Source organism: Miniopterus natalensis, chromosome 14, assembly GCF_054644295.1.
Source record: "Miniopterus natalensis isolate mMinNat1 chromosome 14, mMinNat1.hap1, whole genome shotgun sequence".
In the NCBI taxonomy this organism is placed as follows: Eukaryota; Metazoa; Chordata; class Mammalia; order Chiroptera; family Miniopteridae; genus Miniopterus; species Miniopterus natalensis.
Genome location: NC_142094.1, coordinates 40,019,366 through 40,031,247, shown reverse-complemented (window position 1 = coordinate 40,031,247; position 11,882 = coordinate 40,019,366). Strand labels below are relative to the sequence as shown.

General features: G+C 51.7%; 1 protein-coding gene across 1 annotated transcript in view; it reads left to right on the top strand.

The window, feature by feature from the left end:
• Nucleotides 1-1,224: 1,224 nt before the first annotated feature.
• The window catches only part of TLL2 (tolloid like 2), a 98,548-nt gene continuing 87,890 nt past the window's right edge, over nucleotides 1,225-11,882 (top strand). The window contains exon 1 of the mRNA XM_087824154.1: nucleotides 1,225-1,399. Coding sequence (XP_087680280.1) covers nucleotides 1,225-1,399 — 175 coding nt within the window. The remainder of the gene's footprint in view (nucleotides 1,400-11,882) is intronic.

Sequence of the window (11,882 nt, the reverse complement as noted above, 5' to 3'; positions counted from 1 at the left end):
CAAGCTCTGGACTTCCTGTTGGCTATTTTGTCATCGGAGGCTGCGAAGCCATGTGGAAACCCAAAAGGGAAATTCTATTTTTCTTACAGTTTAAATGAAAAAAGGTTCTGAGTGTGATGCTGAAAATCTGTACACACTGGTGTGTGTTACTTCTTGATTAGGGCAATTTTGCTTGCATGAAAGGTCTTTGAAAAGCCTCATGGTAATAATACTTTATATGTCTATAAATCAAAATAGCTCAGTTCTGACTATTTTTACATTTAAGGGACACCATAGGAGTGGGTTTCAAATATCTCTTGATTATTCTAAATTATTTGGGCATATGTTTTTAATTGGCAAAAAACAACCAGACTTCAGAAATTGGTCATTTTTATTCCATCAAGTTAATGGTGAATGGCTTAGTTAATAAAGCATGTCTGCCATTTAACACAAATAGCACCGTACAGCTGTTCGTTCGTCAATCTTCTTGCCTGTACGAGGCATCTTGGGCTGTTTTATTAAGGGATAGGGTCACTTAGAGGGGAAATCATTTTAAATCATTCTTCCCTAAGCCACTAGGTTAGGTGGGTGCTGCAACGAGCACCTCTTCATGGCCGAGAATCGAAACCCTCTATTACATTTTCTGCACTGAAAGCGACCAGAGGGAAGGAAGGTTGACTGCACGCCTGCGGAGAAACGGCCGTCGGACAGCCCGGGGCCGGGGGAGGGGCCGCGTGGGGCCGGGCCCGCCGCTGCCGTCGCCCACGTGCGCGGGCGAGTTGTAAAGTGAGTTGTGCGAGCGAAACGAGGCGGGAAGTCCACCCTCGACCTTCAGGAGCGGCGCGCTCGGGGAGCGCCGGGAGCCCGGCGTCCTGCCCTCGGCATCCTCACCTCGCCCCCTTCCTCCGAAGTCGCGGAGGTGCAGGGAAGAGGAGGGGATTCGCCGCGGGCGCCCGGGCGATTGGCTGCCGCGCCCGGCGAGGGCTGTGTGGTCCAGCCGGGCGGGGCGGGGCGGCCACTGCTCCCGCCGCCGCCGCCACGGTCGCGCCGCAGCCCCGGCCGCTGGGCAGGCAGCTCCGAGCGGCGGCCGCCCGGGGAGCCCCGACGAGGACCCGGCGCCGCGCCCTGTTCGCTCCCGGCCGAGCCATGCGGGTCATCCGCGCGTAGCCGCCGCCGAGCCGACCCCGTCCACGGCCCCGCGCCCGAGCCCAGCCCTCCGCGCCCAGCCGCCCCGTCCTCGCAGCCATGCCCCGGGCGACTGCGCTCGGGGCGCTCGGGCCGCTGCTGCTGCTGCTGCTGCTGCTGCGGCTGCCCCGCGGCGCCGGGGGCCTCGGGGAGCGCCGGGTCGCCGCCGCGGACCCCTGGGCGGCGGAGGGCGCGGAGCCGCAGCTGGGGCGCTACCACGACCCGTGCAAGGCCGGTAGGTGCCGCCGGGCGGTCCGGCCGAAGTTTGCCTTTGAAATGCAAATGGGGTGGTGGGCGAGCGGCGCTGCCGTCCGTGGGGCGGGCCGCCCCCGCCGCCCCCGGCCCCCCGGAAACAATGCGCCCGAGGAGCGGCCGGAGCGCCGGTCGGGCTGGGACGCCCGGGCTCTCGGTTCGCGGCGCGCTCGCGGTGGCGGCCGCGGGAGCGTTCCCGCAGCGGCCCGGGCGGGGGCGCGGGGCCGGCCGGCTGGCTGCGGGGTCGGCGTCCCGGCTCAGCGGCCGCCGCCGGCTCCGATCGCACGGCGTTTCTAAGTTTCCGCAAAGTTTCCCAGCCTCTTGTGGTTACTCTTGGGAAGAGGGTTTTTAGAAACCGAAAAGCTTCCCCGCGGGCGAAAGGAACGGGGGAGCGGAGGGGCATGTGCGCGACTCAAGTCGCCGCCCGCTTCCCTGTGGCCCCCAGCGTGGTCCCCGCCCGGGGGTCCCCGGGCGGGCGGAGGTGGGAGCCGGCAGGTGCCGCGGCCCCGCCGGGCAGCCGCGCCCCGGGGCGCGCGGACCTTCCCGCGAACCGCCCGCCGGCTCGTGCGCCCGCGGGAAGCGGCTCCACGCCGGAGCAGCTGAGGCGTCAGCCCCGGGAGGGCGAGCGCACGTTCCAAAGGGCACCTGTGGGCGGAGGGCAGCCCCCAGCCGGCGCGGAGGGCAGTTCGCGCTGCCGGGGCAGGATGGTCCCGGAGGCCCTGGAGAGGGGTGTTGCCTCCGGGCACGGTCTGGCCTTTTCACTTGGCAGCCTGAGAAATGAGCCGCGGAGGGGAAAGGCGGCCTCCACCCGCAAGGGGCGGGTGCGTCTCCCAGGTGTGGGCCAGGTCTGTGGGCGAGCCCTGGGCCAGTGGCCGATTCCTCGTGCCCTGGACTTCTAGCAGGCTCATCCCTCACCTCTAAACTGAGGAGGACTCAGAGGATTTATAGGGAAATTCTCTGCAAGTGGAACAATGATGATGGCCCTGTAATTATTTGTATTGCTACTTAAGTGGTTGTGTTCTGAGCTGGGCATCGGGCAGGTCAGAATTGAGTGAAATCTGGGAAAGATCAGGTTACTAGGGGGCCGGAGGACCTAGGGGGTTGTGAGACCTGAGAATGTTTTGAAAGCTGAAGATCAAACCAGGCTTGAGGGGCTTGGTCTTAGGGTGTGGGAAGATTCCTCCATAATACCCACCTATGGCTGTACCCTGCGGGGCTTCTGAGGGGGGATGATGGCAGAAGAGTTGGTTCCTGGGTAACTTGAGAGAATATCAACGGGTATTGTTGACGGAGCACTGTAGGAACCGTGGTCTTGACTTGAGAAGAGGGACGCTGGGGCTGCAGTAATGGGATGGGGGCTAAAGAGGGTGGATTAACCATCACTTGCATCTGTCAGATCCTTGACTGAACTGAATGTGAGCTGGGGCTGTAGGAGGCAGTGTGGGCAGCTGGGGCCTGGACTGGGGAAGTGATCGTTTTGTTGCAGAATGTATTGAACACCACTGATAGGCTGGGTGCTGCAATCCAGGTGAAAGAGGCACAGGTCTGTCTGTGAGAGCTCCCATCTCCTGGTCTCAGCCTTGAGGAATAACCCTGAAGTAGGTTTGCCTGTTGGAGCCTCATTTTTCTTGGGAAATTTTGGAGAAAATGCTGGATAATCAGGGCATGTGTGCTTTGTGACTCTTTGCAGACAGGATGGGATGGGTGGGCAGGACTGAAAAGTAGAGGATCTTGGGAGTGTGGTTCAGGCAGCTCCATGCATCCTGCATAGCCATCCATGATCCTTCCAACCCCTTGGCCTCTCCCTGGGCTTTGCTGATGCTAAGAGTGGCCAGAAGAGGGCGATGGCAAGGGAGACCCTGGGAAAAGGTCACATCTCAATCTGCCTGTGGTTCTGGAAATTCCCTGATCTAGGGAACAGCCTTCTGGAAGGACAACAAGCAGTTCACCGGTGTACTGAGGTCTCAATGAAAGAACATGCCTCTCAGCTCAGAGGAACACTGCATTTCCCGGCCACGTATTTAAACGAAACCTTTAGGGGTAGCCTCTCATCCTGTCCAGTCAAATCTTAACTCCCTGGGCACTGTCTCTGACTGGTTCATAGCTCTGCTGTTATCTCTCATCTGATGCTGTAAGCTGGCCAAGGGTTCATTTGACATTAAATTACAAGGCATCTTCCCAACTACCATGCCTCTGAGAGCAGCCTTTGCAAAGCTTCTGAGGGCTTCTGCCTGCTTGCCCTCGTTCATAATTCTTTAGCTGGATTCAGAGCCAGAAGGCCCGGGTCCTTCTCCCTCTTACTGTCTGTGTGGCCTTGAGCAAGTCACTTTGACTCTGCATGTCTCAGTCTTACCTGCAAAATGGGCACAAAACCACTTGCCTCGTAGGGCAGATGTGAGGCTAGTTGTAGCTGGATTCTCCAGAGAGCAGAGCCTCAGACCAGGACTCGTGTGTAGGTTGTTTGGGAGTGGATACCAGGAAGCAGGGAGACTGAGACAGGAAAGGAGGAAGTCCAGTGAGGCGAGTGCAATCGAGGCAGCTGTTTTCATCGATGGGGTCTTGTCCTCACCAGGCCTCTGCAAACCCTCCTTATTTTGGGGGTCACCCAGAGCCCTCTAGGATGGTGTTCTCCAGGGAAGCTCTTGCTAGCAGCCCTCATATCACTGATGCAAGGCTGGGATGTCAAACTCTGTGAGGTCAGGGGTTCTTGTCTGCTTTTGCCGTTGCTCTAAGCCTAGTGCCTAGAACCGTGCCTGGCACATTGTAGGCACTGGGAAATATCTGCTGAATTCGAGAGTTCCATCCTTCATGGCAGGGGCAGATTTCCTGGATTCTTAAGCACAGATATGAGGCCTCCATGGTGTCCCCAGAGCCTGTCTCCCTGGTACTGCTTGCTCCCATCTCCCTGGCACCCCTTCTCTGGCACCTGCATGGGCCACACCCAGGTGAGGGTGACTGGCATTTTTACAGGTTTATTTTCATTCCTACTTGTCATGGTGTTCTTGCTGATGGGCTGGTGCTGATTTGATGGAGTCAGAATATTTCAGGGATGTATTAAGATAAAGTGTTTATCTTTCCTGCTTCTCCAGGCAGGAGCACCATCTGGTCTACCTCTGTCTCCAGTATTTCACCGCTGAAGTGCACTGGGGCAGGGCGTGAGGTGGTCAAGAGCACAGGACTTGATGCCTGACCTACCTGGATTCAAAAATCTACCACCTATGCAAGGTGTTGTGACCTTGAGGAAGTTACTTAACCTCTCTGAGCCTCAGTTTCTTCACTTAAAAAGGACTACTAATATTCACTCTTCGGGGCTGCTATAAGGATTAAGTGAAATAATGTTGGCCAGGTGCTTAGCACAGTTTCTAGCACAAGGCAAGTATTCTGTGATTGATTTGTACGTTATGAGAACACAGAGCAGGTGCTCACAAGTACTTCCTTCTTTAAAAAATATTATTTTATTGGTTTTTAGAGAGAGAGGAAGGGAGAGGGGGTGAGAGAGAAAGAAACAGCAATGTGAGAGAGAAACATCAATTGGCTGCCTCCTGCAGGCCTCCTACCTGGGATTGAGTCTGCAACCCGGGTGTGTGCCCTGATGGGGAATTGAACCCCCAACCTTTCGGTGCACTGGATGATGCCCAGCCAACTGAGCCACACCAGCCAGGGCCACAAGTACTTCTTGAACTCTTGTTGAAATACTATAGAGGAATTTGAATTTTTGTAATAAATAAACAACTGATTTCATGTAGTGTAGTTACTTAGGGATACTTGAATTCAGACGTGATAATTATTGGTAAACAATAATTATCGCAAAAGTAAGTGAAGGGTGAATTTTATAGTATGTGAGTTATAGCTCAGTGAAGATTTAAAAAATGTAAGTGAAAATGAGGATGGACCAGGGCAGTGTTGGGGGAGGAAATGCACAGAACCTAGGGATACCAACTCTGGCCAAGACTCACATTGGGGTGGGTAGTATCTGGGAGAGGGGAGGCCAGGAAGGGAGACGTATTGGCCCCTTTTGGGTTAGGGGCTGAGTGATAGCCAGAACAACACCCTATTTTCCTCTGACCCAGTCCTGGGGGTAGACGAGCAATAGTGAAGGTTCCGTTTGTACATGGAGAACCTGAGCTTCTTGCCAAGACCTGCCTGGCATCGATGCTCCTTTGACTTCCGACGCCACTTCTATAGACAGAGCTCAAGTTCTGCACACAGAAAAGTCCTCAATGGTGTCATCCAAGGTAGATTCCCACTCTGACATCAGTGGAGCCCGTCTTGTCTTCTTTCTCCTGCCTGGTCATTCAGTGGTCAGTGTTTCACACCCTCTCCTGTGTGTTGGGAGCGTGTCCTTCAATCCTCTGTCCAGCACAGTGAGAGGAGAGGAGGGATGGGGCAGTAACTGGACCACAGAGCCACCCACAGCAGTCTTGGATGTGCCAGCTCCTTGGATGTGCAGGGTCGTGCACTGGGTGCTGGGGATCTAAGTGCCAACCAGACCTCAGCCCTGTCCCTGGGAGCTTCCAGCTCAGGGTGTGGCGTCTTCAGCAGGAAGATGCTCCTGATGGCAGCTGAGTGTAGACAGGTAAGCAGGTTGTCTCATTCAGCACCTCCTGTGGTCAGTTCCGCTGATCACTGCTTCCAGCCACTTTCATGGAACTCGCTGTCCTGGGCCATGGTTGCCTGAGTGCCTGGCTCCTCCCAGCCCATTTGTTTTGGACCCAAGCTTTGGAGTCCGGCTGACTTAGGCTTTTCATCTTGGCTTAGACCCTGAGCAGTCCTTCATCCTAAAGCCTCAGTTTCCTGGTCTATATAATGCAGTTAATAGAAACTCCTATTTCACAAGCTTGTTCTATGAAAGGCAGTTGATACTGTGCTAAACAATCAATGAATGTGAAATATTGCTGTAATTTTGTGGCCCCCAAAGAACCTGTCATGTGCAAAATGTTTGTGGATTAAATTGAATCCTGTACACAGCACCACTTTCCATCCCTGTGAGAGAGCCCAGGGGCTAAATGGGCGAACCCTGGAGGCAAATCGCCCAGGTTCGCATCCTGGCTCTGCCATTTAATGGCTGTGGGACCTGCTTATGCTTTCTGGATCTCAGGTTCCTCATCTATAAAATGTGGCTACCAATATCTACCACAGAGGGTTATTATGAAGATTAAATGAGTGAATATAGACAAAACACTTAGAATTGTGCCTGGAACGTGGTAAAAAATCAGTAAACAATGTCATTTTTTTTATTATCATCTCATACTAACCCAACAAGTTTTCTAAGTGGCAGGAAACCAAGTATCTGGACAACTGAAACCCTAGAATGTTTTCAGAGTTTTGTTTCCTAATGATGCCAATGTAGATAGCACCTCTATATCCAGAGACCTTGGTCTAAAATCCAAGGTCTCTGCACCTGCTGTGAATCTCATTGGCTTTCTGAGGTTAGGCTGGGGTGGCAGGTTCCATGCTCTGCAAGCCAACCAGGCGTCTGGGCCCCACCTGAGAAGCCAGCCCCTGACTATAGCAGGTCTTCGAATAATGTCATTTCCTTCAGTGACATTTTGTTATATAATGTTGATGAGATGCTGTAGGAACTTATTTATATTAATCAGCCTGTGGTAAAATTGGTTTCATTATATGTAGTTTTGCCGCAGCTGCAAGAACCTACCAATGATGTTAAGTGAGGACTTACTGTGTTTGGAGATGTGTGAATGGTGTTGGGCCCGAGCCTCCATTCAGCCAATGGCTCCTCCCAGCTGCTCCCCTTTCCTATGGCCACCAGGTTCCAAACAGCTAAAGTGTGATCAGGACTGGGGCCCACTTTACATTTAATGGGGGCACCCATGCTTTTGCCATGGAGACCTAGCCAAGGAATCTGAATAGAGGCTATAACCTCATTGGTCCCCGGACTTTTCCTTCTCAACCCTCAACATATTTTTTAAGAGGAAGAACAATGATACGACTCCTCACAGGGGTTCCAGCTTTGCCTTAGAGCTTTGGGTGACACCTGATAGCTTACAAAGCTCTTTTCCTTCTGTTCCCTCCATTGGCCTCTCAGCCAGGAGATGGTCTGGGCTCCAGTGATTTTGTGGGCACTGCAGGACGCGGCCTGTGTGCTTGCACAGGGGAGAGTCTGGGCTGGGACCCACACAGGCCCTTGAACTTTAAGTGGAGAAACTAACTCCTCAAACCTCTGTTCTCCCCTCTAAGCACATGGCCTCTCCGCCCTGGGATCGCTGCCCTTCTCCCGGCTCCCTCCGGACAGTCCGTGCATCTGCACGCTGCCCTGTCTGAAGGCCATGCCTGGGCACCTCTTCCAGGCAGCGTGTCACCCAGCCTTCTCCCTACCTTTGCCTTTGCCCTTTCCTAGGACTCCAGCCACAGTGAGGCAGTTCTCGCCCTCAGAGTGCTCTTAGCCCCACTGCACAGGGAGGAATAAATGAATGATCAGGGTGTTGAATTGCACCTGTCCCCTTCTGTTCCCCCGTCCCTTTCCCAGGAGGCCTGGGGCAGTGCGTGGATGTCAGGTCAGTTGAGGGTGCTGGGCCCAGCCGTCTCCCGGAGGAAGAGAATTAGCTGGCCCACGTTTCCTGAGGGGGCTCTGGGTGGGCAGCAGCCTGGGTGATGGAGCAGAAGCAGTGGAACACCCTGCTTAAGGGGCTGTTTTTGGCATCAGGCAGCCTGTGGCGTGTGAAGCCTGTCTGCCCTCACTATCTGCGTGGTTTTGACTAAGTTTCTTAACCTCTTTGCCTCCGTTTACTCATCTGGAATATGGGAATGATATTAAACCCATCACATAGGTTTGTTTGAGGTTGAATTGGGGCAGTAAACATGAAGTGTTTAGCAAGCAACCTTTAATTCTTACTTCTCCTTGCTAGTATTATTATTACCCCTATTTTTGTTCCCCATTTAAGAATTTCTCTATAAGTGACAATCTCTCCGGGGCCTGTGTGTGCTTATCTCCCCCTCTCAGGGCTGCGGAGAGTTCTCTTGGGATCCATAGCTTGTGGCAAGTGATAATTTATTGCTCCACCGCTCATTCGCTCTCATCCATGAAGTGGGAGAGGTTGACAGATAAACCAAGTGCATATAAGCAGGTTTCTCAGGGTATCCTCTTAGCTGCGCATAACACAGTTATGCCTGGATGCAAACATAGCAACAGGAACCAAGCTTTCCTGCCAATTGGTTACAGACCTATCTGTGATCACACCACCCTCTAACTACTTCTGTCAATCACCAATAAATATTCTCAGGCTCGTCTGCACGAGCACTTGATCAAGTGTTGATGTTCGCCCACCGAGTCTTTGCCTGCTCCACCAGCTGGGCCACTTATCTCCCAGCTCATCCTGCAATTTGCACCGAGCTTCCTCCCCTTCCTCCCACCTGGGTTACTGGCCTTGAATTGATGCGAGTCTTGAGTGAGCTAGTTTCCCACAGGAGCGGACTGCCTCCCTCCTTAACTCTTTTTCATGTCCCTGGGTCAGTTCTCCTTTCTGCTGAACTGGCACTAGTTTCCCCTGCTCTTCTTCTGGGCTCAGAGTCTGCAGTGGCTCACTGAGGCCTGGGTTCCATGGTGACAGGTAGCAGGTGGTACCCGAGTCCACCTAGGTGCTTAAAACAGAAACCCAAGCATCGTCCTGGACAAGTGTCTCTTCCTCCCCGTCTCATGCAGTCCAACTCAGGTGGACTCAAGTGCCAATTCTGCTTCCGAAATCTACTTCTCTCTATCTTCACTGCCCCTGTTTGGCCCAAGCCCCCACCAACCCTTATGTGCTCTCCTGCAAGTGTCTGACCCCTCTTCCCTCCTGCAGCCTGGTTTCCATGCTGCAGGCAGAGTGATCTTTTTGAGACTTACATCTGATCATGTTTGCAAAATCCAACCTGCTTAGGACCCATTCATGACTCCCCGTTGCGCTTGGGATGGGAGCAGTCAGCAGACCTGGTCCCTCCTATTCATCCAGCCTCCCCCCTTACCTGCCATGCGCCACCTCCCACAGGCCCTTCCTCCTGCCTGGAACGGCCTCCGGACTGTCCGCCTGGTCAACTCCAGCTCATGCCCCAGGACTCAGCTTTCACCCCCTTTCCCCCTGAGGCCAGTGCAGGCCCTCATTGCAACCAGGCCCCTTCTCATCACCTTTGTCTCCCTGCATGGCATCTTTTACAGCCCATAACTGGGTCCAGGCACTGGTGTGATTACTTACTCAATGTCTGTCACCACATCAGACAGCAAACTCCAAGGGGGAGAAACTAAACTAATTTGGTTTTCCAGTCACCAGCATAGTGCCTGGTACGTGGTGGATGCTCAACTAATATTTGTCTAGTGAAAAACTGAGCAAATGAGATCACATAGGGACTCAGAAAAGGTAGCAATCACAGTAAGACAATCAAGGAGGCTTCCTGGTGAGGGGGCCGGTAAACCATGGGCTTGTCCTAGAAGGATGATGGAAGGGATATGGAGAAGGTGGGATGCGGGGGAAGGCATTTCAGGTCGAAGAAACAGTGTGAGTCAAAGTGAGGCAGCAGGACTACTTGTGATGTGTCTGGAGCTGGAGGGCTACTTTGGTTTACTCTGCAGAGTAGTAAAGAGGCTTGGAACAGTGCATATTTGAAACATCCCTGAAGAAATGGGGGAACTAGTGATGGTTTTTAAGCAGAGGACTATCATAATGAAGACCTACGATGCTTAGGATTTGTAGAGGCAGGAAGTAGGAGGACCACCAGGCGTCCTAGGCCTGGGAGCATGAGGACCAGACTTGGAGTATGGCCTTGGGAAGGGAAGGGAAGGGAAGGGAAGGGAAGGGAAGGGAAGGGAAGGGAAGGGAAGGGAAGGGAAGGGAAGGGAAGGGAAGGGAAGGGAAGGGAAGGGAAGGGAAGGGAAGGGAAGGGAAGGGAAGGGAAGGGAAGGGAAGGGAAGGGAAGGGAAGGGAAGGGAAGGGAAGATGGGAGAGACATTCCTCTGTGTGGCGGAGGTACCAAGCTGAGCTGTGTCGCAGAGTCATCCTTGAAACATGAATGAGTTCATCCAGACATGCTCAGCAAGCACTGGGGTGCCCTTGAGATGGGCAGAAAAGGGAGGTTATTTTTTTAACTTAAAACAATATTTAAAAATTACACAGCTAAGACACGCCTGCTGGAGGACAGGTAGAAAATACAGAGAGCAAGAGTAAAAATTTCCAGTAATTCCATTGCTTAGAAGTAATTGTTAACATTTTGTTGTGTCTTCTTCCCAAATTGTTTATGCATGTTTATGTTTTTAAAATGCTGTATGTACCACTTTGAACCTGTTTGTGTTTCTTTCACTTAGTACTATGAACCTCTTTCTAGGACAATAAAGGTGCTTGTATAATAAATGTATAACATCAGTTTTAGTTCCTTTGTACACCATTCTATAGAGGCATCATAATTTATTTAATCAGTCCCCTATTGTTGGACTGATTGTTTTCCCAATCATTTTCTTTTACTTTTACAAACTGATTTTGGAGTCATCCTTGTTGCTAGATTTTGATGTACATTTAAAATTATTTCTTTAGAAAAATTTCCTACACATAGAATTGCTGGGTCAAAAGTATAGATGCTTTCAGGGTTTTTGATTCTCCTTTTTAAAGTGCCCTTCAAATTTTTGTTGTTCCTTTGCGCTCTCATTAAGATTAACATTTTGCATTCTAGTTTTTAAAGTCTTGACTGGTTTAATAAGAGAAAAACGTTTTGCTATTTCTTTAATTCGTATTTACATTGTAATTGTATTTCTTTTTCAAATGAGTTTGAACTTTTAAAAATATGTTTTGACCATTTGTATTTCTTTTGATGTGTCCATGTCCTGTTTGTGTGCTTCCTCCCCTTTTGTTTTCTAATTAGGTGTTCATTTTTAAACATTTTTGTAGGAACTCTTAAATATTAAGGACTTTAACTTTTTGCTTGTCATGTTTGCCATTTTGTCACCAATGAATTTTGGAGAGATTTTGACAAAGCAGAAAGCTTCTTCAGTACCAACCTATTCACTTTTTCCATGTAGATGATTGCAGGGCCGTATCAGTTAAGCTGAGGTTAAATTGCTAGTAACGGACCCAAGTTAATTGGCTGTGTCCATTAGAGTCCAGTTGGGAGACTGAAACCACACCAGTAATTTGAAATTTTAATATAAAGGGTTATTAACTAGCAAAAGGGGATTGATTACTAAAGGTGGCAGGAGAACTCTAAAGACAACAGAAATAGCAGATGGAGGGAGCAACTACTAGGGAAGGCATAAACATGGAAGAGGTCATTCCCCCCCCCCAACTGGGCTGAAATTCTAATTTCACAGGAGAAGGTGTGGCTGTGGCCCAGTGGAGGCTGAAGTTCACCGAGATGCTGCAGAAAAAGGCTGACGAGCTGGGAATTGCCCACTGGAGTATTGGCCAAACTTTGAAGGGGGGTGCCACTGGGTCTCCTGAACACTGCTGGCAGCCTCTCCGTAGGAGTGAGGAAGATGAGACCAGCAG